Source organism: Macaca nemestrina, chromosome 7, assembly GCF_043159975.1.
Source record: "Macaca nemestrina isolate mMacNem1 chromosome 7, mMacNem.hap1, whole genome shotgun sequence".
NCBI classification, from domain to species: Eukaryota; Metazoa; Chordata; class Mammalia; order Primates; family Cercopithecidae; genus Macaca; species Macaca nemestrina.
The window spans coordinates 130,829,697-130,857,669 of record NC_092131.1 but is presented as its reverse complement, the minus strand read 5'-3'; the positions used below and the strand labels follow the sequence as shown (position 1 = coordinate 130,857,669).

Genomic DNA, 27,973 nt, shown 5'->3' with positions numbered 1-27,973 from the left:
TGCGTCTATTTGATTCTTCTCTCTTTTCTTCTTTATTAGTCTTGCTAGTGGTCTATCAATTTTGTTGATCTTTTCAAAAAACCAACTCCTGGATTCATTGATTTTTTTGGAGGGTTTTTTGTGTCTCTATCTCCTTCAGTTCTGCTCTGATCTTAGTTATTTCTTGCCTTCTGCTAGCTTTTGAATATGTTTGCTCTTGCTTCTCTAGTTCTTTTAATTGTGATGCTAGGGTGTCAATTTTAGATCTTTCCAGCTTTCTCTTGTGGGCATTTAGTGCTATAAATTTCCCTCTACACACTGCTTTAAATGTGTCCCAGAGATTCTGGTATGTTGTATCTTTGTTCTCATTGGTTTCAAAGAACATCTTTATTTCTGCCTTCATTTCGTTGTGTACCCAGTAGTCATTCAGGAGCAGGTTATTCAGTTTCCATGTAGTTGAGCGGTTTTGATTGAGTTTCTTAGTCCTGAGTTCTAGTTTGATTGCACTGTGGTCTGAGAGACAGTTTGTTATAATTTCTGTTCTTGTACATTTGCTGAGGAGTGCTTTACTTCCAATTATGTGGTCAATTTTGGAATAAGTTTGATGTGGTGCTGAGAAGAATGTATATTCTGTTGATTTGGGGTGGAGAGTTCTGTAGATGTCTATTAGGTCTGCTTGCTGCAGAGATGAGTTCAATTCCTGGATATCCTTGTTACCTTTCTGTCTCGTTGATCTGTCTAATGTTGACAGTGGAGTGTTGAAGTCTCCCATTATTATTGTATGGGAGTCTAAGTCTCTTTGTAAGTCTCTAAGGACTTGCTTTATGAATCTGGGTGCTCCTGTATTGGGTGCATATATATTTAGGATAGTTAGCTCTTCCTGATGAATTGATGGCTTTACCATTATGTAATGGCCTTCTTTGTCTCTTTTGATCTTTGATGGTTTAAAGTCTGTTTTATCAGAGACTAGTATTACAACCCCTGCTTTTTTTTTGTTCTCCATTTGCTTGGTAGATCTTCCTCCATCCCTTTATTTTGAGCCTATGTATGTCTCTGCATGTGAGATGGGTCTCCTGAATACAGCAGACTGATGGGTCTTGACTCTTTATCCAGTTTGCCAGTCTGTGTCTTTTAATTGGACCATTTAGTCCATTTACATTTAAGGTTAATATTGTTATGTGTGAACTTGATCCTGCCATTATGATATTAACTGGTTATTTTGCTCGTTAGTTGATGCAGTTTCTTCCTAGCCTCGATGGTCTTTACATTTTGGCATGTTTTTGCAATGGCTGGTACCGGTTGTTCCTTTCCATGTTTAGTGCTTCCTTCAGGGTCTCTTGTAAGGCATGCCTGGTGGTGACAAAATCTCTAAGCATTTGCTTATCTGTAAAGGATTTTATTTCTCCTTCACTTATGAAACTTAGTTTGGCTGGATATGAAATTCTGTGTTGAAAATTATTTTCTTTAAGATTGTTGAATATTGGCCCCCACTCTCTTCTGGCTTGTAGAGTTTCTGCCGAGAGATCTGCCGTTAGTCTGATGGGCTTCCCTTTGTGGGTAACCCGACCTTTCTCTCTGGCTGCCCTTAAGACTTTTTCCTTCATTTCAACTTTGGTGAATCTGGCAATTATGTGTCTTGGAGTTGCTCTTCTCGAGGAGTATCTTTGTGGTGTTCTCTGTATTTCCTGAATTTGAATGTTGGCCTGCCCTACTAGGTTGGGGAAGTTCTCCTGGATGATATCCTGAAGAGTGTTTTCCAACTTGGTTCCATTTTCCCCCTCACTTTCAGGCACCCCAATCAGACGTAGATTTGGTCTTTTTACATAATCCCATACTTCTTGCAGGCTTTGTTCATTTCTTTTTCTTCTTTTTTCTTTTGGTTTCTCTTCTTGCTTCATTTCATTCATTTGATCCTCAATCGCTGATACTCTTTCTTCCAGTTGATCGAGTCGGTTACTGAAGCTTGTGCATTTGTCACGTATTTCTCATGTCATAGTTTTCATCTCTGTCCGTTTGTTTATGGCCTTCTCTGCATTAATTATTCTGGTTATCAATTCTTCCACTTTTTTAAAGATTTTTAGTTTCTTTGCACTGGGTACGTAATTCCTCCTTTAGCTCTGAGAAGTTTGATGGACTGAAGCCTTCTTCTCTCATCTCTTCAAAGTCATTCTCCGTCCAGCTTTGATCCGTTGCTGGCGATGAGCTGCATTCCTTTGGAGGGGGAGATGCGCTCTTATTTTTTGAATTTCCAGCTTTTCTGCCCTGCTTTTTCCCCATCTTTGTGGTTTTATCTGCTTCTGGTCTTTGATGATGGTGACGTACTGATGGGGTTTTTGTGTGGGTGTCCTTTCTGTTTGTTAGTTTTCCTTCTAATAGTCAGGACCCTCAGCTGTAGGTCTGTTGGAGATTGCTTGAGGTCCACTCCAGACCCTGTTTGCCTGGGTGTCAGCAGCAGAGGCTGCAGAAGATAGAAATCTGCTGAACAGCGAGTGTACCTGTCTGATTCTTGCTTTGGAAGCTTCCTCTCAGGGGTGTACTCCACCGTGTGAGGTGTGGGGTGTCGGTCTGCCCCTAGTGGAGGATGTCTCCCAGTTAGGCTACTCAGGGGTCAGGGACCCACTTGAGCAGGCAGTCTGTCCGTTCTCAGATCTCAACCTCCGTGTTAGGAGATCCACCGCTCTCTTCAAAGCTGTCAGACAGAGTCGTTTGCGTCTGCAGAGGTTTCTACTGCTTTTTGTTGTTGTTGTTGTTGTTGTTGTTGTTTAGCTGTGTCCTGTTCCCAGAGGTGGAGTTTACAGAGACTGGCAGGCCTCCTTGAACTGCTGTGAGCTCTACCCAGTTCCACCTCCCAGGGCTTTGTTTAGCTACTTAAGCCTCAGCAATGGCGGGTGCCCCTCCCCCAGCCTCGCTGCTGCCTTGGGGTTAGATCGCAGACTGCTGTTCTAGCAATGAGGAAGGCTTTGTGGGCGTGGGACCCTCCCGGCCAGGTGTAGGATATAATCTCCTGGTATGCCTGTTTGCTTAAAGCGCAGTATTGGGGTGGGAGTTACCTGATTTTCCAGGTGTTGTGTGTCTCAGTTCCCCTGGCTAGGAAAAGGGATTCCCTTCCCCCTTGTGCTTCCCAGGTAAGGTGATGCCTTGCCCTGCTTCAGCTCTCGCTGGTCGGGCTGCAACAGCTGACCAGCACCGATTGTCCGGCACTCCCCAGTGAGATGAACCCAGTACCTCAGTTGATAATGCAGAAATCACCTGTCTTCTGTGTCTGTCACGCTGGGAGCTGGAGACTGGAGCTGTTCCTATTCAGCCATCTTGCTCTGCCCCCTCTAAGATACTTTAATGGTGGATACATGACATTATGCATTTGTCAAAGCCTGTAGAAATTTACATAATAAAAAGTAAGCCTTAATATATGCAAATTTTTAAAAATCACTTAGGAGTTTAGAGGATCTCAGAAAGGAATGCAGACTGACAAGAGAATCTAACTGCATTACAAATATATGAAACAACCTCCCTAAAGGGGTGGGGAAAAAGGCACTGACCTAAGAAACTTTGGAAATGAGCCTGTAAGACTAAATGCAAAAGCAATTACACCTAATCATTGTACTTCAGTTGATAAAGTTGTTTCTCGTTGGGGGTACACATTAAAAATTCTGATACCTCTATACATACATACTGGAATTGAATAATTAAGTAAATGGAGAGTTGATGGTTTGAAGCCAAACTTCTTGTTGAAGTAGAAACTTTCAGATAAGCAAGGGAAAGAGGCTGGAATGGTTCATTTGGTGATGGATTAGAGCTGGAAACATCAGTATGAACTCATCTTTAGCTTAATATAGACACAGATGGCACAGATAGTTACTTAGAGAAATATTTATAGATATATGCATATACACAGGTTTCTGTACACACATATATTTTTTTGCTGTGTCAGCTGAGAGGAACTAAAGGAAATGACCCCACAGTAGCAAGAAGTACACTTAGCCCCCAGATCTTTGTTTCTAATACTAGCCTCCAATAAAATGAACTATGGCTCCTCAGAAATGGCTGATACTAGGACCATGGCAGGAATTAGTCTAGAAAATACTTGAGTCAAAATCTTGTAGTGCCAGAAAGTAAGAAAGTGCTCAGAAAAAGAAAAAAAAATCCACATCGATGGGAGCCAAAGGAGCATAGGAGCCAATTGCAAGAGCTTCCAATGGCCAAAGCTGGAACAATTTGAACAACAAAATAGTAAAATTGTATTGGATAATAACCCAAAGCATAAAATAAATATACATGAGTTCAGACTCTCTGTCCTCAAGGAGGAGGAGCTTAACTTCCCACTCCCTAAGTGTGGGCTGCACATGGTGACTTCCTTACAAATAGTTGAGTATGAAAAGGAGAGGATGCAATGGTAACTTTACATTGGAGAAACCTGAAGAACATAATCTCAGCCTCAGCCTTGAACATGTTGATCAGGGTCAACATCAACAGTAATAAGTCATATTAATAATATATACCAACTGGGCATAGTGATCATGCCTGTTAATTCCAGCACTTTGGGGGGCCAAGGAGTTCAAGATCAGCCTGGGCAACATAGTGAGACCCTTTTCATTTTGTAGACAAAATAAAAAGTAAAACATTAGCCACACATGATGGTACACACCTGTAGTTCCAACTACTTGGGTTGCTCAGGTGGGAGGATTGCTTGAGCCCAAGAGTTTGAGGTTAGGATGAGTTATGATTGCACCACTGAAACCCAGCCTGGATGACGGAGTGAGACCTGGTCTCAAAGAAAAAAAAAAAAAGGAGTTATCTTAACCCCCATCTAATCATGAGAAAAATATCAGACAAATCCTAATAGAGGGTCATCCTACAAAATAACTGATGAGTATTCCTCGAAACTGTCAAGTCATCAAAAACAAGGCAAGTCTGAGAAATTGACACAGCCAAGAGAGCCTCAGGAGGTATGACAACTAAATGTAATATGATATCCTCCATGGGATCCTGGAACAGAAAAAGGACATTAGATAAAAACTAAGGGAAACCTGGATAAAATAGGGGCTTTAGCTACTAAGAATATGTTTATATTGGTTGATTAATTGTAACAAATGTACTATACTAACACAAGATGTTAACAATAGGGGAAACTGGGTATGGGGTATATGAGAACTCTCTGTACTATCTTCTTAATTTTTCTGTAAATCTAAAACTGTCCTAAAAATAAAGTCTATTAAAAATGAAAGCATCATTTTAAGACCTCAGAATAATCAGTGGTTTCTGTCTCTCCTGCAGTTTTGACAGTGTTTCTTGCCTTGCTGACTCTTCTTCCCTCTCTGACATCACCTTTGATGGCAATCCCATAGCTCAAGAGTCATGGTACAAACACACTGTCCTTCAGAATATGATGCAGCTGCGCCAGCTAGATATGAAGAGAATCACGGTGAGAACCCTTCCAAAGTGTTCACCATGTTGTTGTCCTTAGTGTGGATTAGGAAATTGGGGGACATATTCTTTGCTTGAAATGCTTCTTAATTTTACTGAACTATGGGTTATCATGATTGTATACTTCATAATTGCAGTTATGTAGTTTTTACTGCCTGACCCCATCCCCAGTTTAATTGAACAGGACTTTAAAAATTCCTAGCCTTCTGTTTAAATTAATCATCATGTTTATTTTTCATTCTTGCTTAATATCCAACTAATAATTTATTTTGAAATGAATGAGTGAGAATTTTGTTAAGTTACAACGCGTAGTGGTTAAGAGCATGGACACTGGAGCCAGATTGCCTGCATCTGAATTCTGGCTTGACTGCTATCTAGCCATAGGCCTTTGGCAACGTATTTAACCTTTGTATACCTCATTTTACTCAAAGTAAAATGGGGATCAGAATTATGTCATAGGGTTGTCGTGAAGATAAAATAAAGTACTACTACACCTTAAAAAATAAGGTACTACACCTTAGACTGCGAGGCTTTTAGGAGGCATTTGTATGTAGTTGTTATTGTTGATGTTATACCTCCCAAAGTAGCTACCTCTTTTTATTCATTGTATCTCCATGTTAAGATATTTTCTACACTTAGGTGTTTTAATATGGTTTCTGATCTAAGTGGAATGCTGTGCACAATATCCCCCTCTTTTTAGGTGTACAATGTGTATTAGCATATTATAGGCTCCAAGAAGTTCTGTAATTAAATAAACTTATTTAACTTTGTTTCTTTGACCAGGTTTATTTGTTATTAGAAAATGCATTTTAATAATCTCAGTTCGATAGTCTCTGACCTAGAAAAATATCCTAAGCCTCTACCTATTTTCTCTCTTCTGAACTGCTGTTTTTCATGTGAATTCTGATGATCACCTAGGTTTATGCAGTTGCCAACTGACCTATTTCTTTGTATATTAGGATCACAATGTGTGCAGTTTTCATTTATGCCTCAGCAATACTGTGGACCTCTAAGTTGGCTAGCTAATAGCTAAAAGTGTGGATGAATTGATGGATACCAGAGGTCTTCTAGGGTTCTGCCTCTCTCTCTATTCCATGGTGGAGCTATGGTTCTTTGTCCTCTTAGTTAATTCGGCTCTATAGTGTCAACACTGTTTCATACTTTTGTGGTAACTCTTTACCCTTATCGCCATGTCTTTCTTAGTTAAGCATCTTTGCTGCTTCTTAAATTGCTCTTTCTAATGAGGTTGAGATGAGTGGGATAAGAGTTAGAGCTAGCTCATTTATATAAATTAGTACTTAATTATGTGGTATGTTCCTCATAGTGAATTTATTTGTCATTCTTGTCTACCCAAACAATATATAGTCTTTAAGGGCAGAAACCATTCTTCTTTCTTGCCTGGCACCTACAGATTACTAACATCTAATTCTCACACCACATTCAACTTTTACTAGTTATGTCAATATTGTTCTTTATAGCATAAAGATGCAATTTAGAATTATACATTGCATTATAGATGAATTTTGTTGTCATGTCTCTAAAGTCATCATTTTTCTGGAACTATTTCTCATTCTTTCTTTGATTTTCATGACTGATATTTATGAAGATTACAGGTCAGTTTTTTTGTAGAATGACCCTCAATTCAGATTTTTTGATGTTTCCTCATGATTAATTTTTACTTATAGGTTTTTGGCATTAATATCATATTAGTGATTTTGTATTCTTCTCATTGCATCTTAGACCAGCATGTTTTACAACATGTTATTCATATTTATCTCTTTATTGAGGATGCTTACTTTAGGAAGATTTCTATCAAACTTTTCTTCGTGAAGTTTCTCTTTTTCCCTTTGTAATCCCATTCCTCATAAAAATTTAAATTTATTCATTCATTCATATCTATATGGACTTATGGTATTTAGTCTCACCTTTTGTTTATAACTTTTTAGTAATTTTAATGTGGAAGCTGTACCTTTTTAAAGGACTTTTTATAACAAATGTCAGCAAACAGCCTATGAGCTGGCTACCTGTTTTTGTAAATAAAGTTGTATTGGAACACAGTGATGCCCATTCATTTATGTATTATCTATGTCTGCTTTGATGCTGCAACGGCAGAGTCAAGTAGTTGCTATGGATACTATATGGCCTACAAGCCCAAAATATTTATTATCTGGCTGAAAAAGTTTGCTGATGCCAGTAACTATTTTTGCTTTTTAAGAAACAATGTCTTAATTGAATTTTTGTGTAAATTACCATATAAACATTCTTACTGTGGTGGATTACACAAATATTTAATGAACTTCTGTGCATTGGGGCAGTGGTTCCTAAACTGCATGCAGAGGATGCTGCAGTGAACTCATAGGGAGTGAATATTTTTAACTTCCAAGGGAAACATAGTGAGATTTGACATTTGTGAGACTGTGAGCAAATTAGTAGCTCAAACAGTTTACCATTTCAACATTAGTTCACACTATATTTCTTTCAATCACATCCTATCTTTGAAAAGCTGAATTTTCAGTAGTTGTTGTAACAAAAATAAATACCTTGCCAAAATCAGTGTGGAACAGGAAATGAGGGTGGCAGTGTCCAATGTGATTCTCTGTTTGAGAAGTTGTATAACATCCTCCTGGTTCTACACATTCCATTGATAAGTAGCTGTGGTTATTTAAAAATGATATAAAATTTTTTCTTTCTATTTACATATATTATTTTTTAATTGCTACTAAATTGCTAGACCATGAATACATACTAAATTGTTTGGACCTAACTATTTAGTAAACAGAGTTGTCACATATTTCTTTTGGCCTAGAGGCACTGGGAAAAAGTCCCTGAGACGCTTAGGTATCTTGAACTCAGGAGTTTCTGTACTAGGATATATATTAGACAATATAGATGAAAAGAGCAAAATCACAGTTCATGCTCTAAAATTAGTCATCTGCAGAGGCAACCATGCGGCCAGATTACAATGCAAAATGGCAATCTAGAGAGATGAGATTGCTAGATGAATCAATAGAGATATATGTTTGTGTCAACACACTTATACTCAGGGCAAAGTGATGTCAAAGAGCAAAGCAATCCCAAGTCTACCTGAAAAACAAAAAAGTTCCAAAGGAGAAAATGACTGACTCAAGACTTTAAGAGTGGTAAAGAAGAAGGAGAATGTATTTATGGAGAATAAAGGCATGCAAAATACAGAAGGAAGCTGAGAGAATATAGCAGCTGATAGCAGTTTAAAATGGCTAAGCATTGAATGTACATGGCTGAGGGGCATAGAGGGAGACAAGTATGTCTGACAGGCAAGGACAGGCAAGGGCTAGGGCATTTTATATCATAATAAGGAGTTTAGATTTTTGTCTTGGACATAGTAGGAGAAACCCTTGAAGAGTTTAAGGTAGTTAAATTGGATTTGCCTATTAAGAAGACTGTCTTTCTGGGTTCAGCCTTGAAGATGGATTGGAGAAGATGTGATGGGTGATGAGATGAGAAGCAAGATTAATCAGAGTAAGACTCTGGGCATCTGATCCAGAGGAATGGCAAGAGATAATATGATGCCATCTATCACTGGCCTCAACTCCTATTTTGCTTTATCTTTCTTAAGAAGAATGGGTTTTAGTTTGTAAAGATTACATAAAGATTAATAAGATAAAAGTGAAACTTAGGATAGGTGAATAAATAAGTTGGAACTCAGGCCCATATCTAGAGCAAGGGTTGGCAAATTTTATCTATAAAAGACCTGATAGTAAATATTTTAGTCTTTGGGGCCTGCATATTCTCTGTTGAAACTACTCAGTTCTCCCATTGTAGTATGAAAAAAGGCATGGGCAATACATATATGAATAAGCATGACTCTGTTCCAAGAGAATGTTATTTAGAAAAACAGGTGGCTGACTTTGGCCTGTGTCCTAGAGTTTGGCAGTCCTTAATCTAGAGCACTGAATAAATCACTGAGCCATTGAGAGTTGTGTCTAGGTAGGCGTATAGAATAATGGAGCAGCTGAAAGGTAAGATGAACTAACTTTTTTTTTTTTTTTTTGCAGTATTACTTTATTTATTTATTTTTTATTATACTTTAAGTTCTGGGATACATGTGCAGAACGTGCAGGTTTGTTACATAGGTATACATGTGCCATGGTGGTTTGCTGCACCCATCAACGCGTAATCTGCATTAGATATTTCTCCTAATTCTATCCCTCTCCTTGCCTCCATACCCCAACAGGCCCTGCTGTGTGATGTTCCCCTCCCTGTGCCCATGTGTTCTCATTGTTAAACTCCCACTTATGAGTGAGAACATGCAGTGTTTGGTTTTCTGTTCCTGTGTTAGTTTGCTGAGAATGATGGTTTCCAGCTTTATCCATGTCCCTGCAAAGGACATGAACTCATTCTTTTTTATGGTTGCATAGTATTCCATGGTGTATATGTGCCACATTTTCTTTATCCAGCCTAAGATTGATGGGCATTTTGGTTCCAAGTCTTTGCTATTGTGAATAGTGCTGCAATAAACATATGTATGCATGTGTCTTTATAGTAGAATGACTTATAATACTTTGGGTATATACCCAGTAATGGGATTGCTGGGTCAAATGGTATTTCTAGTTCTAGATCCTTGAGGAATTGCCACACTGTCTTCCACAATGGTTGAACTAATTTACACTCCCACCAACAGTGTAAAAGCATTCCTATTTCTTCACATTCTCTCCAGCATCTGCTGTTTCCTGACTTTTTAATGATCACCATTCTAACTGGCGTGAGATGGTATCTCATTGTGGTTTGATTTGCATTTCTCTAATGACCAATGATGATGAGCTTTTCTTCATGTTTGTTGGCTGCATAAATGTCTTCTTTTGAGAAGTGTCTGTTCATATGCTTCCCTCACTTTCTGGTGGGGTTGTTTTTTTCTTGTAAATTTGTTTATGTTCCTTGTAGATTCTGGATATTAGCCCTTTGTCAGATGGATCGATTGCAAAAATTTTCTTCTGTTCTGTAGGTTGCCTGCTCACTCTGATGATAGTTTCTTTTGCTGTGCAGAAGCTCTTTAGTTTAATTAGATCCCATTTGTCAATTTTGGCTTTTGTTGCCATTGCTTTTGGTGTTTTAGTCATGAAGTCTTTGCCCATGCCTATGGCCTGAATGGTATTGCCTAGGTTTTCTTCTAGGGTTTTCATGGTTTTAGGTCTTACGTTTAAGTCTTTAATCTATTTTGAGTTAATTTTTATTTAAGGTGTAAGGAAGGGGTCCAGTTTCAGTTTTCTGCATATGGCTAGCCACTTTTCCCAACACCATTTATTAAATTGGGAATCCTTTACCCATTGCTTGTTTTTGTCAAATTTGTCAAAGATCAGATGGTTGTAGATGTGTGGCATTATTTCTGAGGCCTCTGTTCTGTTCCATTGGTCTGTATATCTGTTTTGGTACCAGTATCATGTTGTTTTGGTTACTGTAGCCTTGTAGCATAGTTTGAAGTCAGGCAGCATGATGCCTCAAATTTTATTCATTTTCTTAGGATTGTCTTGGCTATGTGGGCTCTTTTTTGGTTGCATATGAAATTTAAAGTAGTTTTTTCTAATTCTATGAAGAAAGTCAGTGGTAGCTTGATGGGAATAGCATTAAATATATAAATTACTTTGGGCAGTTTGGCCATTTTCCCGATATTGATTCTTCCTATCCACAAGCATGGAACGTTTTTCCATTTGTTTGTGTCCTCTCTTATTTCCTTGAGCAGTGGTTTTTAGTTCTCCTTGAAGAGCTCCTTCACATCCCTTGTAAGTTGTATTCCTAGGTATTTTATCCTGTTTGTAGCAATTGTGAATGGGAGTTTGCTCATGATTTGGCTCTCTGTTTGTCTATTATTGGTGTATAGGAATGCTTTTGATTTTTGGACATTGATTTTGTATCCTGAGACTTTGCTGATGTTGCTTATCAGCTTAAGGAGTTTTTGGGCTGAGACGATGGGATTTTCTAAACATACAATCATGTCATCTGCAAACAGAGATAATATGGCTTCCTCTCTTCCTATCTGAATATGCTTCATTTCTTTCTCTTGCATGATTGCCCTGGCCAGAACTTCCAATACTATGTTGAATAGGAGTGGTGAGAGGGGGCATCCTTGTCTTGTGCCGGTTTTCAAAGGGAATGCGTCCAGCTTTTGCCCATTCAGTATGATATTGGCTATGGGTTTGTCATAAGTAACTCTTATTATTTTGCGATATGTTCTATCAGTGCCTAGTTTGTTGAGTGTTTTTAGCATGAAGCGGTGTTGAATTTTATCAAAGGCCTTTTCTGCATCTATTGAGAAAACCATGTGGTTTTTGTCATTGGTTCTGTTTATGTGATGGATTATATTTATTGATTTGCATATGTTGAACCAGCCTTGCATCCCAGGGATGAAGCCGAGTTAATCGTGGTGGATAAGCTTTTTAATGTGCTGCTGGATTCGGTTTGCCAGTATTTTATTGAGGATTTTTGCATTGATGTTCATCAGGGATATTGGCCTGAAATTTTCTATTTTTTTGTTTTGTCTTTGCCAGGTTTTAGTATCAGGATGATGCTAGCCTCATAAGATGAGTTAGGGAGGATTCCCTCTTTTCTATTGTTTAGAGTAGTTTCAGAAGGGATGGTACCAGCTCCTCTTTGTACCTCTGGTAGAATTCAGCTATGAATCCGTCTGGTCCTGGGCTTTTTCTTCATTGGTAGGCTATTAATTACTGCCTCAATTACAGAACTTGTTATTGGTCTATTCGGGGATTCAACTTCTTCGTGGTTTAGTCTTGGGAGGGTGTGTGTGTCCAGGAATTTATCTGTTTCTTCTAGATTTTCTAGTTTATTTGCATAGAGGTGTTTATAGTATTCTCTGATGGTAGTTTGTATTTCTTTGGGATCGGTGGTGATCTCCCCTTTATCATTTTTTATTGTGTATATTTGATTCTTCTCTCTTCTTTTTCTTTATTAGTCTGGCTAGCAGTCTATCTATTTTGTTGATCTTTTCAAAAAACCAGCTCCTGGATTCATTGATTTTCTTTCAAGGGTTTTTCATGTCTCTATCTCCTTCAGTTCTGCTCTGATCTTAGTTATTTCTTGTCTTCTACTACCTTTTGAATTTGTTTGCTCTTGCTTCTCTAATTCTTTCAATTGTGATGTTAGGGTGTCAATTTTAGATCTTTCCCACTTTCTCTTATGGCCATTTAGTGCTGTAAATTTCCCTCTAAACACTGTGTTAGCACTCAGAGATTCTGGTACATCGTATCTTTGTTCTCATTGGTTTCAAAGAACTTCTTTATTTCTCCCTTAAATTCGTTATTTACCCAGTAGTCATTCAGGTGCAGGTTGTTCAGTTTCCATGTAGTTTTGCGATTTTGAGTGCGTTTCTTAATCCTGAGTTCTAATTGATTGCACTGTGGTCTGAGAGACTGTTTGTTATGATTTCCATTCTTTTGCATTTGCTGAGGAATGTTTTACTTCCAATTATGTGGTCGATTTTAGAATAAGTGTGATGTGGTGCTGAGAAGAATGTATATTCTGTTGATTTGGTGTGGAGAGTTTTGTAGATGTTTATTAGGTCCACATGGTCCAGAGCTGAGTTCAAGTCCTGAATATCCTTATTAAATTTCTGTCTCATTGATCTGTCTAATATTGACAATGGGCTGTTAAAGTCTCCCACTATTATTCTGTGGGAGTCTAAGTCTCCTTGTGGGTCTCTAAGAACTTGTTTTATGAATCTGGGTGCTTCTATATTGGGTGCATATATATTTAGGATGGTTAGCTCTTCTTGTTGAATTGATCCCTTTATTATTACGCAATGCCCTTCTTTGTCTTTTTTTTATCTTTGTTGGCTTAAAGTCTATTTTGTCAGAGACTAGGATTGCAACCCCTGCTTTTTTTTTTTTTTTTTTTTTTGCTTTCATTTTCCTTGGTAAATCTTCCTCTATCCCTTTATTTTGAGTCTATGTGTGTCTTTGCACATGAGATGGGTCTCCTGAATATAGCACACCGATGAGTCTAGACTCTTTATCCAATTTGCCAGTCTGTTTCTTTTAATTGGGGCATTTAACCTGTTTACATTTAAGGTTAATATTGTTATGTGTGAACTTGATCCTGTAATTATGATGCTAGCGGGGTTTTTTTGTCCATTAGTTGATACAGTTTCTTCATAGTGTCGATGGTCTTTACGTTTTGGTTTGTTTTTGCAGTGGCTGGTACTGTTTTTTCCTTTCCATATTTAGTGCTTCCTTTAGGAGCTCTTGTAAGGCAGGCCTGGTGGTGACAAAATCCCTCAGCATTTGCTTGTCTGTAAAGGATTTTATGTCTCCTTCACTTATGAAGCTTAGCTTGGCTGGATATGAAATTCTGGGTTGAAAATTCTTTTCTTTAAGAATGTTGAATATTGGCCCACACTCTCTTATGGCTTGTAGGGTTTCTGCAGAGAGATCCAATGTTAGTCTGATGGGCTCCCTTTTGTACATAACCCGACCTTTCTCTCTGGCTGTGCTTAACATGTTTTCCTTCATTTCAACCTTGGTGTATCTGACAATTATATGTCTTGAGGTTGGTTTTCTCAAGGAGTATCTTTGTGGTGGTCTGTGTATTTCCTGAATTTGAATGTTGGCCTGTCTTGCTAGGTTGGGGAAGTTCCCCTGGGTAATATCCTGAAGTGTGTTTTCCAAGTTGCTTCCATTCTCCCCGTCACTTTTAGGTACAGCAATCAAATGTAGGTTTAGTCTTTTCACATAGTGCCATATTTCTTGGCTGCTTTGTTTATTCCTTTTCACTCTTTTTTTCTCTAATCTTGTCTTCACGCTTCATTTCATCAAGTTGATCTTCAGTCTCTGATATCCTTTATTCTGCATGATCAATTCAGCTATTGATACTTGTGTATGCTTCATGAAATTCTTGTGCTGTGTTTTTCAGCTCCATCAGGTCATTTATGTTCTTCTCTAAACTGGTTATTCTTGTTAGCAGTTCCTATAACATTTTTTCAAGGTTCTTAGCTTCATTCCATTGGATTAGAACATGCTGCTTTAGCCTGGAGGAGTTTGTTACTACCCACCTTCTGAAGCCTACTTCTGTCAGTTTGTCAAACTCATTCTCCGTCCAGTTTTGTTCCCTTGCTGGTGAGGAGTTGTGATCCTTTGGAGAAGAGGCATTCTGGTTTTTGGAATTTTCAGCCATTTTGTGCTGTTTTTTCTTCATCTTCATGGATTTATCTACCTTTAGTCTTTGCTGTTGGTGACCTTCGGATGGAGTTTTTGCGTGGTTGTCCTTTTTGTTGATGTTGATGCTATTGCTTTCTGTTTGTTAGTTTTCCTTTTAACAGTCAGGCCCCTCTTCTGCAGGTCTGCTGGAGTTTGCTGGAGGTCCACTCCAGACCTTGTTTGCCTGGGGGTCACCAGCAGAGGCTGCAGAACAGCAAACATTGCTGCCTGCTCTTTCCTCTGGAAGCTTCGTCCCAGAGGGGCACCCACCAGATGCCAGACGGAGCTCTCCTGTATGAAGTGTCTGTCAATCCATGCTGGGAGGTGTCTCCCCATCAGGAAGCAAGGGGGTCATGGACCCACTTGAGGAGGCAGTCTGTCCTTTAGCAGAGCTCGAGCACTCTTCTGGGAGATCCGCTGCTCTCTTCAGAGCTGGCAGGCAGGAACATTTAAGTCTGCTGAAACTGCACCCACAACCGCCACTTCCCGCAGGTGCTCTGTCCCAGGGAGATGGGAGTTCTATCTATAAGCCCCTGAGTGTGGCTGCTGCCTTTCTTTCAGAGATGCTGTTCTCATAGAGGAGGAATCTAAAGAGGCAGTCTGGCTACAGTGACTTTGTGGCATGGTGGGTTTTCTTATCTCAAAAGTAGAGAATATAAATTCCACAAATTGTGGCAGTTAACTTGATGTTGATTATGAAATAAATTTAAATTGCATTATTAAAAGATGGTTTGTGGCCCAGCATGGTGACTCACTCCTGTAATCCCAGTACTTTGGGAGGTTGAGGTGGGCAGATCATGAGGTCAGGAGATTGAGATCATCCTGGCCAACATGGTAAAATTCCATCTCTACTAAAAATACAAAAAATAACTGGGCATGGTGGTGTGTGCCTGTAATCCCAGCTACTCAGGAGGCTGAGGCAGGAGAATGGCATGAACCAGGGAGTTGGAGGTTGCGGTGAGCCAAAATCGCATCACTGCACTCTAGCCTGGTGACAGAAGGAGACTCTGTCTCAAAAGAAAATAATAAAATAAAAAGATGGTTTGTGAGTACTTGGGAATTGGTCACTAGGAGGCAGCATTAGCTCACTAAAAAACAATTCATTCCAGAAAAAAAATTAGTTTCCTGCCCTAGAAATTACAAATAAACCTTGTCAGAGGAGTGCTATAGACAGTGTTTTGGTATTTAAGCAAAACATTTGACAAAGTCTTTCATGGCATCATTTTGAGTAAATTATATGACATGGTTATATAGATTTTTGATTCAAGTGTACTTACAGAACATGAAGTAATGGATTAATGCCAGCCTTTAAAGAAATCTGTACTGGCATGCCATGAGGCTTTTTTCCTCCAGCCCATTCTATTCACGTTTTTATTAATGTCTAAGAGAAAATATTTGTTATTCTGGTAAAGTATGTGAATGACAGAAACTAGAGAAATTAGAGTTCTTGATATATTGGTTGATCAAATGAGAATCCAAAAGTACCTTCATAGTCTAGAACAGGGTTTGGCAAACTACAGCCTATGAGCTAGATCCATCTGGCAGCCCACTTTTTGTACAAGTTTCAAGCTAATAATGGTTTTTATATTTTCAAAGCATTGTAAAAAAAAAAAAAAAGAAAGAAAGACCAACAAAGAAGGATATGAGATAGAGATCACATATAGCTCACAAAGCCTAAAATATTTATTATACTATCTGATCCTTTACAGAAAAAAGTTTGTTTATGCCTAGTCTAGAAAAGTAAGCAGAATTTAACAACATAAAAAAAATAGATGAATTGAAAATCCTGGACTTTACTCCATAGCAACAATCAAGCAAAACAATTCTTAGTACAAATATAGTATATTATAGAAGATTAGACTTAGCAGCATGTATTAAAGTGACTTGGAATTGCCAAATTCAAGTTGAATTAATTATGAGATGTGATTATTAAAAGTTAATATGGCTTAAAACTATTCATTTATGGAAAAAGAGAATTCAGAAAATGGAGACAGTCCCATCCCATTTTTTTCTACAATGGTCAGATTACACTGAACTATTACTAGTTTTAGAGGGCAGACAACAAACTAGAGCATTTCCAAAGAATCTGACATGATTAGTTGACAAAGGAGAAGACATAAGGAAGATATCCCAGTAATCTTCACCTGTTTTCACAACTATTCAAAAAAAAGAGAGAATAGACACATGTTGAGGGGCTAGAACAAGGACCCTTGTATAGAAAATTCTGGGAGGCAGAATTTTCTCTTTTTTATTTCTAAGGCAGCATTTTGTGAATGCAGGCAGTATTCTCACAATTCTGAAACAGGGCCGGGTATGGTGGCTCATGCCTGTAATCCTGGCACTTTGGGAAGCTGAGGCAGGTGGATTGCTTGAGGTCAGGAGTTCAAGCCCAGCCTGGCCAACATGGCAAAACCCTGTCTCTACAAAAAATACAAAAAATTTAGCCGAGTGTGGAGGCATGCACCTGTAGTCCCAGCGACTTGGGGGACTGAGGCAGGAGGATCACTTGAATCCAGGAGGTCAAAGCTGCAGTGAGCCAAGATCTCGCCACTGTACTAAAGCCTGGGGGACAGAATGAGACCCTGTCTCAAAACAAAACAACAACACAATTCAGAAACAATGTCTGAAGTTTTCACCTCAAGCTCACATTTAATTGGCTTAGTGTGAACTTGTTTACAATTTGCTCTTCACACACACACACACACACACAAAGGAGCTCGTCTCAGGTGTAAGTTTTCTGTTTTGGTAGACATTACTTAATGTTCACCGATATGCTCTGGTTCCCCTCCTTTTTGACATGCGGGAAGATGTTTGGCCAATGAAATGTGAGCAGAAATAATGTATATAATTTCCAGGCAGAAGCATTTAAAAGCGTGATTCTCATGCTTCCTTCCCATGTGGTAGTCACTGTGGAAGCCTATATAAAGTTAAGGATGCCATCAGATCGAAGCACTCAGGAATACTTAGCCACTACATTGAAGACAGTTGCAGTGTTCTTTGCGTGATCAAGAACTAAACTATTTTAAAATCATAAGCCAGTGAAAGTTTTGAAGTTGTTACAGCAACATAACCTACCCTGTTCTGGCTATTTCCCTCTCCAGCATTTTACAGATAATATCCCTGGACCAGAAGTCAGGGGACATGACTTCTAATCTCTAACACTAGGTGTGACCCTGCAAAAAAGTCAGTTTTGTTTGCTAAAAGTGATTGTTTGAGTAAAAATTATTGACCATCTCTTTGAGGGAAAAAAACCCTATGATTTTAAAGTCTGTTTTAATATTTTGTATGTTCAAAGAAAATAATGTTTATAACTAAAGTATATGGTTAAAACACACCTTGCCATTTGATTTTTTAAATTTCATAAAATAAATTGCTGCCTATATTAGGACTACTATTATTTATTTTGGATCAAATCTTCTTGTGTAATATATGCATTGTTTTAGGCCTTAATATCTGCTAACAAAGTATAATCTAGGTTATCAAACACCTATTAAATCACTGCATGGCTTCATTGACTTGAAATCATTTCTATATTGGGTCTGCATGGCCAAAACGAAGTGAGGAAAAAGTAGTTTTTTGTCCCAGATTCCCCCCCAACTTATTTAATTTTTTTATTTTTATTTTTTGCTATATAAAGAATATGGCCTTTGTCCCAGAAATTGGACTATTATCAAGAAGATGCCAGAATTTTAGTTTTTCTTTCTTACCAACAGATTTATAACTTATCTTCACAATTAGAGGTTTATTTTTATTGCTAAGTTTAGTTACTCAGTAATTATTTGGGCTGAAATATAGCTCTCAGATACATAAATTCCTTAAAACATTCAGTATTTGAATTGATTTGGTGTAAATCCAGTTTTCCAAGGTTTAGCTTTCCTTTAAAGCCCTACTACCTTTAATAGAAGCTCAAATTCTTTTCAAAAATCTGATGAAATCATCTCATAAGTATGTGTAGTACGTGATCCATACAGTTTCCAGTACTGTTTGAAATTGGCTCTTTGAAAAACCAATCTGTTTCTAGTTCACATTTTATAGATGAGTCAACAATTGAACATCAATATATTTTGCTCTTTTAAACACTTTATTCTGAAATAGATTGTACTCTGTAGGTACCAAATCAGTATTTACTGAATAAAAGAATTTAACAGAATTATTGAAGCTAGGATTCAAAGTTCTGCATTTTTAGTTTAGTTTATTTCTCCTCATTACCTCTATTTAGTTTTTAAAAGTTAAGAATAATTATTTTCCAACAGGGCATTGGTGGCTCATGCCTGTAATTGCAGCACTTTGGGAGGCTGAAGTGGGCAGATTACTTGAGGATAGGAGTTTGAGACCAGCCTGGCCAACATGGTAAAACCCTGTCTCTACTAAAAATACAAAAATTAGCCTAGCATGGTGGCACATGCCTGTAATCCCAGCTTCTCGGGAGGCTAAGACATGAGAATTGCTTGAACCCAGGAGATGGAGATTGCAGTGAGCCGACATTGCACCACGGCACTCCAGCCTGGGCAACAAGCAAGACGCAAGACTCTGTCTTAAAAAAATAATAATTATTATTATTATTTTCCATATTGTAAAAGACACTTAAAATTCACTAAAATTACGTTACGTTTCCATTTCCTTTAAAACAACTAAAACATATGGCAGATCACTTCTGAGTTCTAAACTCTTCTTTATCTAAAATCAGTAAAATTAATTTAAATATATCTTTATTATTAAAAAAATATGAATTTTGTTTCTAGCAGGCCATGGCTTCTGGTCCTGATCCTGGCCTTGTCACTAGCTATGTGACCTCATATAAGTTACTACTGTCTTAGAGCATTCGTTTCCTTATTTCTAAAATTAGAATTGTCTAGTGTATGCTTTCTCAGTTTTCTTTTTTAACTCTGTGTTGGTTTCTGTTTGTGCATTTTTAAATATAATTATTTAATCTAGGGTTTTTCTTTGTTTTCAGGAGCAGGTATAGTGGTCCATCTTCTAGAACACATTTTCATAGTCTCTTTGACTTTCTTTAATTCTAATATAACATATATATACTGGTCTGCATAGGCTAGATTGTGCTGCAATAACAGCTTCTCTAACTTCAGTGAATTAAAACAACAAAGTTTATTTCAGGCTTCTAATACCTGTCTGCTTATGATGTGTGATTTTGGATCTTTGCTTTGTGTTGTCCTCATTCTAGTACTCAGGCTTTCAAAGTACCCACCTGTGGAGTTTTGCAGGTGCTACAGCAAGGTGAGAGAGAGAATAGTTGTATCATACATTGTCTTTGAAAGTTTTCAACCAGAAGTAAATACATGTCACTTTTGTCGATATGACATTGGCCAAAGCAAGTCACATGGCCACATCTAACTTCTAGTGGGCTAGAAGTGCTATCTCACAATGTGTCTTGGACATGCAAAGACACAAGAATATTTGGTGAACAGCTTTCATGACTAACCATCAGGTTTTAAATCAAATGTTGAAATCTGGTAGGAGTGTAAATTAGAACTGCATTTATGGTTTGCAGACATATCAAAAGGATAGAAATATGTCTACCATTTGATGTAGCAGTTTCGGTTTTAATAAATTACTGAACAGACATGGTTCATGCATTCATAGAGCTTATTTTATGGCGTGGGAAGCATGAGGGATAGCACCAGAAATAATTAAAATGAAACAGGTTAAGTGCTATGATAGAGAAGTATGTGGGGTGATACTAAAACATATAGAAAACATTCTCATCCTCTATTTTCCAGTTGACTGATCCTGTCTTCAGCTGTGTATAATCTGCTATTAAATCTCCCTTTGTTGAATTTTAAATTTCAATTCTTAGAATTTTTTGTTTCTAAAAGAGTAATTCTTCAAATCTGCTAAGTTACTTGTTATGGTTTTCTATCTCTGAAGATGTTTTCAAGCTTGTCTTTTATGAATAAATTGTCTTCTCAAATTATCTTATCATTTTGAGAATCTGCAAATCTTTTGGTAATGAAAATTAAAAGTTACATGGTTATAATTTATTAAAATCAGATAGTCTTCAGGGGGAAAAATGGTCCAGATTGTGTATATAGATTATAACCTTTAAAAATTGCTCATAGTGAATATTATCAACTGATACACAGAAATTGTAAGATTTGAGTTAGGTGTATGGGATTATGATTGATTTTTAAACATTTTTGTAAACTGTCTATGTTATTTTGTCGATTCTACTTTTTTGAGCTTTGTTGAGGTATGATTGACAAAAACTATATAAAATTAAGGTGTACAGTGTGGTGATTTGATATATTTTATAAAATGATTACCACAATCAAGTTAGTTAACATTTCTATCACTTCACCTAATTATATATATATATTTTTTGTAGTGAGAACATTTAAGATCTATTCTCTTAGCAAATGCCAAGATTATAATACAGGATTATTAACTACGGTCATCATGCTATATTTCATAGCTTTTAGAATTTAAAAAATGAGACTGGGCAACACAACTTAAAAACAAACCAAAAGTCATTATATTAATGGAGAATAATTTATTAATATAATTGGAGTTTTAAAAGATATTTATCCTTGTTTTTTTCATCAAAAAAGTTCTGATTTTCTATCACAGATCCAGTCAATATTGTTAGATGTATTACTTTTATCCTTCTTACCTTGATGATAGAAACTTTAAACCTATGTGGAACCATGATGCACAGAGTACAAAAGGAAAATTATGCAAACATACATCTCCTTTTCTTCTCATTCTTTTTCCTTTCTTGTATGAGCTAGGTTCACGTCACCTCCAGAGCTGGGAACAGAGTTAGGAATGCACAGATTTTTAGCATTAGGAGGGAAGAAGAAAATAAAGAGAAACATACTAACTTTTTCTTTGAGAGTATATTTTCTGCTAGCAAATACTATGCCTCTCAAGAAGAAAACTGTACTTAATAGGACCAATGATATTTAGCCTTAAAAAATGGTTAAACTCTTCATAATACTTTTTGGAAAATGTCTTTTAGGAAGAAGAAAGGCGTATGGCATCTGTTTTAGCCAAAAAAGAGGAAGAGAAGAAGCGGGAAAGTCATAAACAATCTTTGCTTAAGGTATTTTCTCTGATGTCTACGTGGATGTGTGTGCACACGTAGACACACATACCCCAAAGCTGGCTAGCTAGTCTACTGGAAAAGTGGTTTCTAAACTTTGTAAGTTTTTTATTCCTATCAACAGAATGTATGCACCCCTAAAACTTTTACAAGTTATTATCTATAAATAAACCTGTACTTAAGAAATACAGTATGATATACATTATAAAATAAATGCAAAAGCTAGTTTTAAAAGGAAGAGATGAAAAATAAATATAATTGAAGTTATAACGCTTTTAGTTCATACCAGTGCATCATCTTGTGTATCCCATGGCATATTCACTTCATTTTGGAATGTACTGTAATTGACTGTCATCTTTACTGATGTATTTTAATGAGCTCTGCTATTTTTTTTTAATGATAGCTTTTTAAATTTAAAAAGTTTATGATATAGAAGTGATAAAGATTTTGTGGAACTTAAGAATGCAAATTTGTTTTAAACTGGTTTTAAATGATTTAGCAGATATTAATTTCCTTAAATAAAATATTCTCTTTTAAATATTTTATACACAAAGTATAAGTAAAGACAGCTTAAAGTTTATAGTTCATAATATGTATCATGCTATGTTCTAAAATTAAGGACATCACCCTGATTATCATTACTCATTCATGTTCTATATAGATGCTTTTCTTTTTAAAATTAAAATAGCACTCAGAATTTTAAAAAAATGACTAGCCAGGCAAGGTGGTATGTACCTGAAGTTTTAACTACTTGGGAGGCTAAGACAGAGGATTGCTTGAGTCCAGGAATTAAGTGCAGCCTGAGGAAAATAAGTGAGACAAAACAAAATGTCACTAAATAGGACTCTTTAGTTATGAGGTTTACTCCTTATATTTATTTTTAGTAAGGGGAAAAGCATGGGGAATCAGGAGACCCAGGTTCTAGCCCTAACTCAGATTTGGAATCATGATACAACAGACCCTCAGCATTTGCTGAGGATTGCTCATGCAACTCTAGATATTGATCATTAAGAAAATGGGATGGACATTCTCAGCAAACTAACACAGGAACAGAAAACCAAACACTGCATGTTCTCACTCATAAGTGGGAGATGAACAATGAGAACACATGGACACAGGGAGGGGAACATCACACACCGGGGCCTGTCAGAGGGTCGGGGGGCTAGGGGACGGATAGCATTAGGAGAAATACCTAATGTAGATGATGGGTTGATGGGTGCAGCAAATCACTATGGCATGTGTATACCTATGTAACAAACCTGCACGTTCTGCACATGTATCCCAGAACTTAAAGTACAATTTTAAAAAAAAGAAGAATGCAAAAAAAAAAAAGAAAGAAAATGGGATGGATTGGGTACAGGAAGAGTGTATAGATACTGTCTTCTGCCTTGTTGCTTTTCATTTTCCTTGTAACCTTAGAAGTGAAGGAAAGTGAAACTGATGGCATATACTGGTGTGGTCTTGCCTGGACCATGAAAAATAGACTCAAATGGCAGAAATTGGAATTTGGCACCTTCTAAAATATTTGTCACTTTAGCACAGACTTGGCCATTTATTGGCACCTAGCTATTAGAAACATAATTGTCACTGATATCACAAATGACTCTGTGATCTTTACACTTTACTTTGGGTACCCCCTTATGCCTTGCAGAATCTCTAGCATTCTCTAACCTTTCTTTTGCTTCTTTTTTTTTCCCCTCCACAGATGCCCAGAGCCCTTATGTGTCCTCCTGGCCAGCCGTTAATCCCCACCTGACATTAGGACAGGCTATACTTCTGTCTTAAAATATGTCTTCCCTTTTCCTGGCCCCAGTAAAATTAATCATTCTCTTAGTCAACCTGGTAATTATCTGATTTTAATAACCCAAATTAAAGAAGCTTAATTTTGGCACTAATATAGGAAAACGTTTGCATTTTCAAAGACTATCTTGTTATAAATTTGTTAACATACTCAGTGGTCTAAAGATATTTTATGCCCTTTCTCTAAGCACTGCTATATCTACCTCATTCCAAATATTTCTTTCGCCTACCCCTGCCAGCCAGAAATCCAAATGCATGAAGCCAACATGAGAACCATCATCCATTAACTCACTGCCCTGGCCTCTTTCAAAGTGGCCTTGATACTGAGTTAAAAAAAAAAAAAAAACAGTTGCTTAGATTAAAAATTGGGTTGGCATAGTCATCAGTAAGTAACTTAAATAGAATTCCTTAAGGTAAGAAGCCTTTTTATTATAGAATAGGGAAAAATGTTTTTATTTAAAAATCGCAGATTTCTACTTGCTTTATATAAGGAGCACATGCATAGAATGTCAAAAAGTCCCCAAAGTATATACATATTAAATATAACCCACTGAATTGTGCACATAAATTTGAAACACCAAAAAACCGAAAAAAAGAAAGCCAGGCCCAAAACATTTTTTTTTTTTTTTTGAGATGGGGTCTTGCTGTGTTGCCTAGGCTGGAATGCAGTTCACAGGTGTGACCATAGCACACTACAGCCTTCAACTCCTGCAAGCAGTCCTCCTGCATTAGCCTCCCAAGTAGTTGAGATTTCAAGTATGCACCACTGCACTCCCCCAAAAAACATTTTTAAAACAGAAATAGAACTTTTAAAACTTTAGTTTTAATATTAAACAAGCCATATCACTTTTTATTCCTATCTAATGTCATGCATACATGCTAAAATCTTAGATAACCAAAAATTACTCAAATATATGCAAACAGGTACAACTACAAAGAATTATTCTACGTGTACTGAAGGAGTGGCCAGAGAATCTTCCTACTAGCCTGCTCTGGCTCCAGGGCCAGCAGGTGAAGAGGGGTCAGTGTCACACTCAGCTGATTTTTCAATGCAGGATTGTAGTCTTAGTAAAGAGCAAAAGGAAAGTGTCTATTTTCAGCATTCTGATCTAATTGATAGACTGTAATTAAGTAGTATCTTTTGATAATGGAAACTTTACCAGAATAGGGATTTTTTTCTATTAATGTATATAAGTTGAATAGAAACGTTTCAATTTAGCACAATTTCTTTCAGTAGTCTAGATCTGCTTTTTCACAACAGGGTTTCTATGAGAGGATTGAGCTCCAATGCTGTAAGTCAGTGGTTCTCAAAGTGAGGTCCATGAACTAGCAATATTAGAATACTTAGGAGCCTGGTAGAAATTCAAATTCTCAAACACTATTCCAAAAACTCTAAATCAGCGATCATTTTAACCTCCAGGTGATTTGAGGTACCCTGAAATTTGAGAACCACTACCTTAAGGCATCTATTGCTTATAATGAATTAATTTCTTTCCTATTCATCTGGAATGGTACTAGTTATCTAGAGACACTTCAACCCAGTACAATTTCTTTTAATAGTCTAGAGAATAATTTTTAAATTTCAGACATTATAATTTATTCTGAGAAACTTGGAACATTGATCAACTCCTTCCTTTCCACCCTCCAAGATTATTTCACCTTACCAGTCTTAATTATTGAGTAGAAAAACTAAAATATCATTAGGTTTTTCTTACTATGTTAGAGGCATATAAATTTCTGTTTAAAACTTCAGGTAACATTAAGTATGTAAAAATTTCTGTGAAATTAAAATTTCAGATTTTGAATTTTTAATCTCTAGTTGATTGTATATTTATTTTTAATAAAATTAAGTTCCTAAAGAGCAATAATTGTTTGCATATTTTTTTCCTTTAGAGTGTTAGATGATTATTGAGATTTTGGATGCAGAGAGTAAATACAGGCCTCTTGAATCTTGTTTTAGAATGTATTGGGTATCTACTTATAAGGGACATGTTCCTTTTAAAAGTATTACAAGAAGGTACAAACAATATGCCCCTTAGATGTCACTTCTGCTACAAAAATTGCATTATATAACTTTTGTCACAATTAACTTTTTAATAGGAGAAGAAAAGGTTAACAATTAACAACGTAGCTCGACAGTGGGACTTGCAACAACAACGAGTAGCCAATATTGCTACAAATGAAGATAGAAAAGATTCTGACTCTGCTCAGGATCCCTGTCAGATTGATGGAAGCACCCTCTCTGCATTCCCAGAGGAAACAGGGTATGCAATGGTATTCTTTCAAGATACGAGCATCTTTAGATAATTGAATTTGGAGTGGGAATTAGAAATCATTTTACATATAATTATTTTAAAAGAGTTTCCTTAAGAAAACTTGCTGAAATTAGAAATTAAGATGGAAAAATTGAAAATATAAATCTTACTACAACACTCTCCTAATACAACACCCTTCATAGGGCATTTCATATTTTTTATAGGGAAAAGTCTAGATTGCTTAATATAGTCTATGATGTCTTTTGCCCACTTCATCTCTTTTATCTCATGCCATCAACCATGTTCTTCTGCTATTGCAGCATCACTGTCTTTCAGTTCAGTTACTTCCTACTTCAGAACTTTTCTTATAGGAATAGTGTTTTTCTGCCCTGACACCAACCACTTCCCTGCACTATTTCTCTGATCCCACCCTAGCTAACTTCAGCTCACCCACAGAGGTCTGAAGTTTAAACTTCACATCTTCCAAAAAAGCCTTCCCTAACTCCAAGTTGGTAGATAGTTGTTTCATGTGTGTCTTCCCCATTAGAATGTAAGCTTCATAAGGAAAGGAATCCTGCCTGATTGACTTGACTCCTGCTGTGTCCTCAGCAGCCAGCACAAAACCTTACTCTTTAACTACTCATAGTAAACAACAGGGCATGTAATCTGAAAGTTACTCCAGCTGTGATCTATACTTCTATTCCAGTGGCTCACAACCTCTTTTCTTCTATGATACATTTATCACATGATAACATATCCCTAGGTTTATGAGCAATGCTGAGTGCATTATCTAGACTCCACATGTTTCTCTTCCTCTCAGAAAAGCATATTGGAATCAAGTAAATTCAGAGGGACATAAAGCATCTATATCTTTATAGTGCATGTATACTTTAAATATATATTTGTACAGCTTCCCCTCAGTATCCACATGGGATTGATTCCAGGACCCCTGCAAATACCCAAATCTGCAGATACTCAATTCCCTTATATAAAATGGGATAGTATTTGCATATAACCTACACTCTTCCTGCCATATACTTGAAATCATCTCTAGATTACTTAAATAGTATCTAATACAGTGCCTACACATCACTTGATTTGCATGGATTTGTTATAGTACTCAGCATGTGGCAAGTTCAACTTTTGCTTTTGGAACTTTGTGGAATTTTTTTCAGATATTTTTGATCCATTTGGTTTAATCTATGGATGCAGAACCCACTGATACTGAGGGCTGACTATATTTACATAATTTTAAAATAAAGCCTAAAAATCAAAGATAGAATATGTTTTAATTTTGTTTAATTTGATGAAGCATGTATGTCTTATTACCTTAACTAAACTCTGATTGAAACACCTTTTAAAATTAAATATAATATAGCTTTTACTTCAGGTTTTTAGCTGGAAGTCTTTAAGCCTTTCATATGCAAAAAATATATAGTGAAGGAATTAATTTGAGTGACATGAGAATAATGTTTTGGAAATTGTCTGCAGTTAGAGTCTAATATATATTTAGGCAAATATGCTTTTTAACTTTTAGCTATAGAATTAACTTATATCAGTGTATTTCCTTCAGCTCACTTGGGATCCACATGTAGACCTCCTCAGCTCTTTCAGCTACAAAAATAAAGCAAGAATAAAAATTCTAATGAAGTGACAATTTATATAACTAATATACCACTCTTATATAGCCCTGGAGCTATATTTAATATTATTTAAATGGCAAAATATAATTTTACTTCGTTAGAACTATAACACTTTATAATGTTAAAACTTTATAGCATTGGGCTTTAGATTTATGAAATAATGTCAGTTCTATTTCTAATTTCTTTTTTAAAAATTATTTTTTTCAGTTTCAAGTTTATCCAAGTAATCTGGAATTTTTTATTCTAAAATTATAGTAAGGTTCTAAAAGTCCTTCAATCCATCAAATTTTTTTTTTTTTGGAGACGGAGTCTCACTCTGTCACCCAGGCTGGAGGGCAGTGGCACAACGTTGGCTCACGTCAACCTTCACCTCCCAGGTTCAAGCAATTCTCCTGCCTCAGCCTCCTGAGTAGCTGAGACTTTACAGGTGCCCACCACCACACCTGGCTAATTTTTGTATTTTTAATAGAGATGGGGTGTCACCATGTTGACTAGGCTGGTATTGAACTACCGACCTCAAGTGATCCTCCTGCCTCGGTTTCCCAAAGTGCTAGGATTACAAGCGTGAGCCACCGTACATGGCCTCAAACTTATTTTTATACACAGTGTGAGATAAGGGTCTAACTTGAT

The 27,973-nt window shown here is 36.8% G+C and overlaps 1 protein-coding gene across 5 annotated transcripts in view; it reads left to right on the top strand.

Moving 5' to 3' along the window:
• LOC105487639 (leucine rich repeat containing 49) overlaps positions 1 to 27,973 on the top strand; it is a 208,178-nt gene that overhangs the window by 112,032 nt on the left and 68,173 nt on the right. For all 5 annotated transcript variants that reach the window (XM_011751153.3, XM_024794735.2, XM_011751149.3 and 2 more), the window contains 3 exons: positions 5,254 to 5,401; positions 21,562 to 21,645; positions 25,546 to 25,709. In XM_011751153.3, the coding sequence (XP_011749455.2) occupies positions 5,254 to 5,401; positions 21,562 to 21,645; positions 25,546 to 25,709 (396 nt within the window). The remainder of the gene's footprint in view (positions 1 to 5,253; positions 5,402 to 21,561; positions 21,646 to 25,545; positions 25,710 to 27,973) is intronic.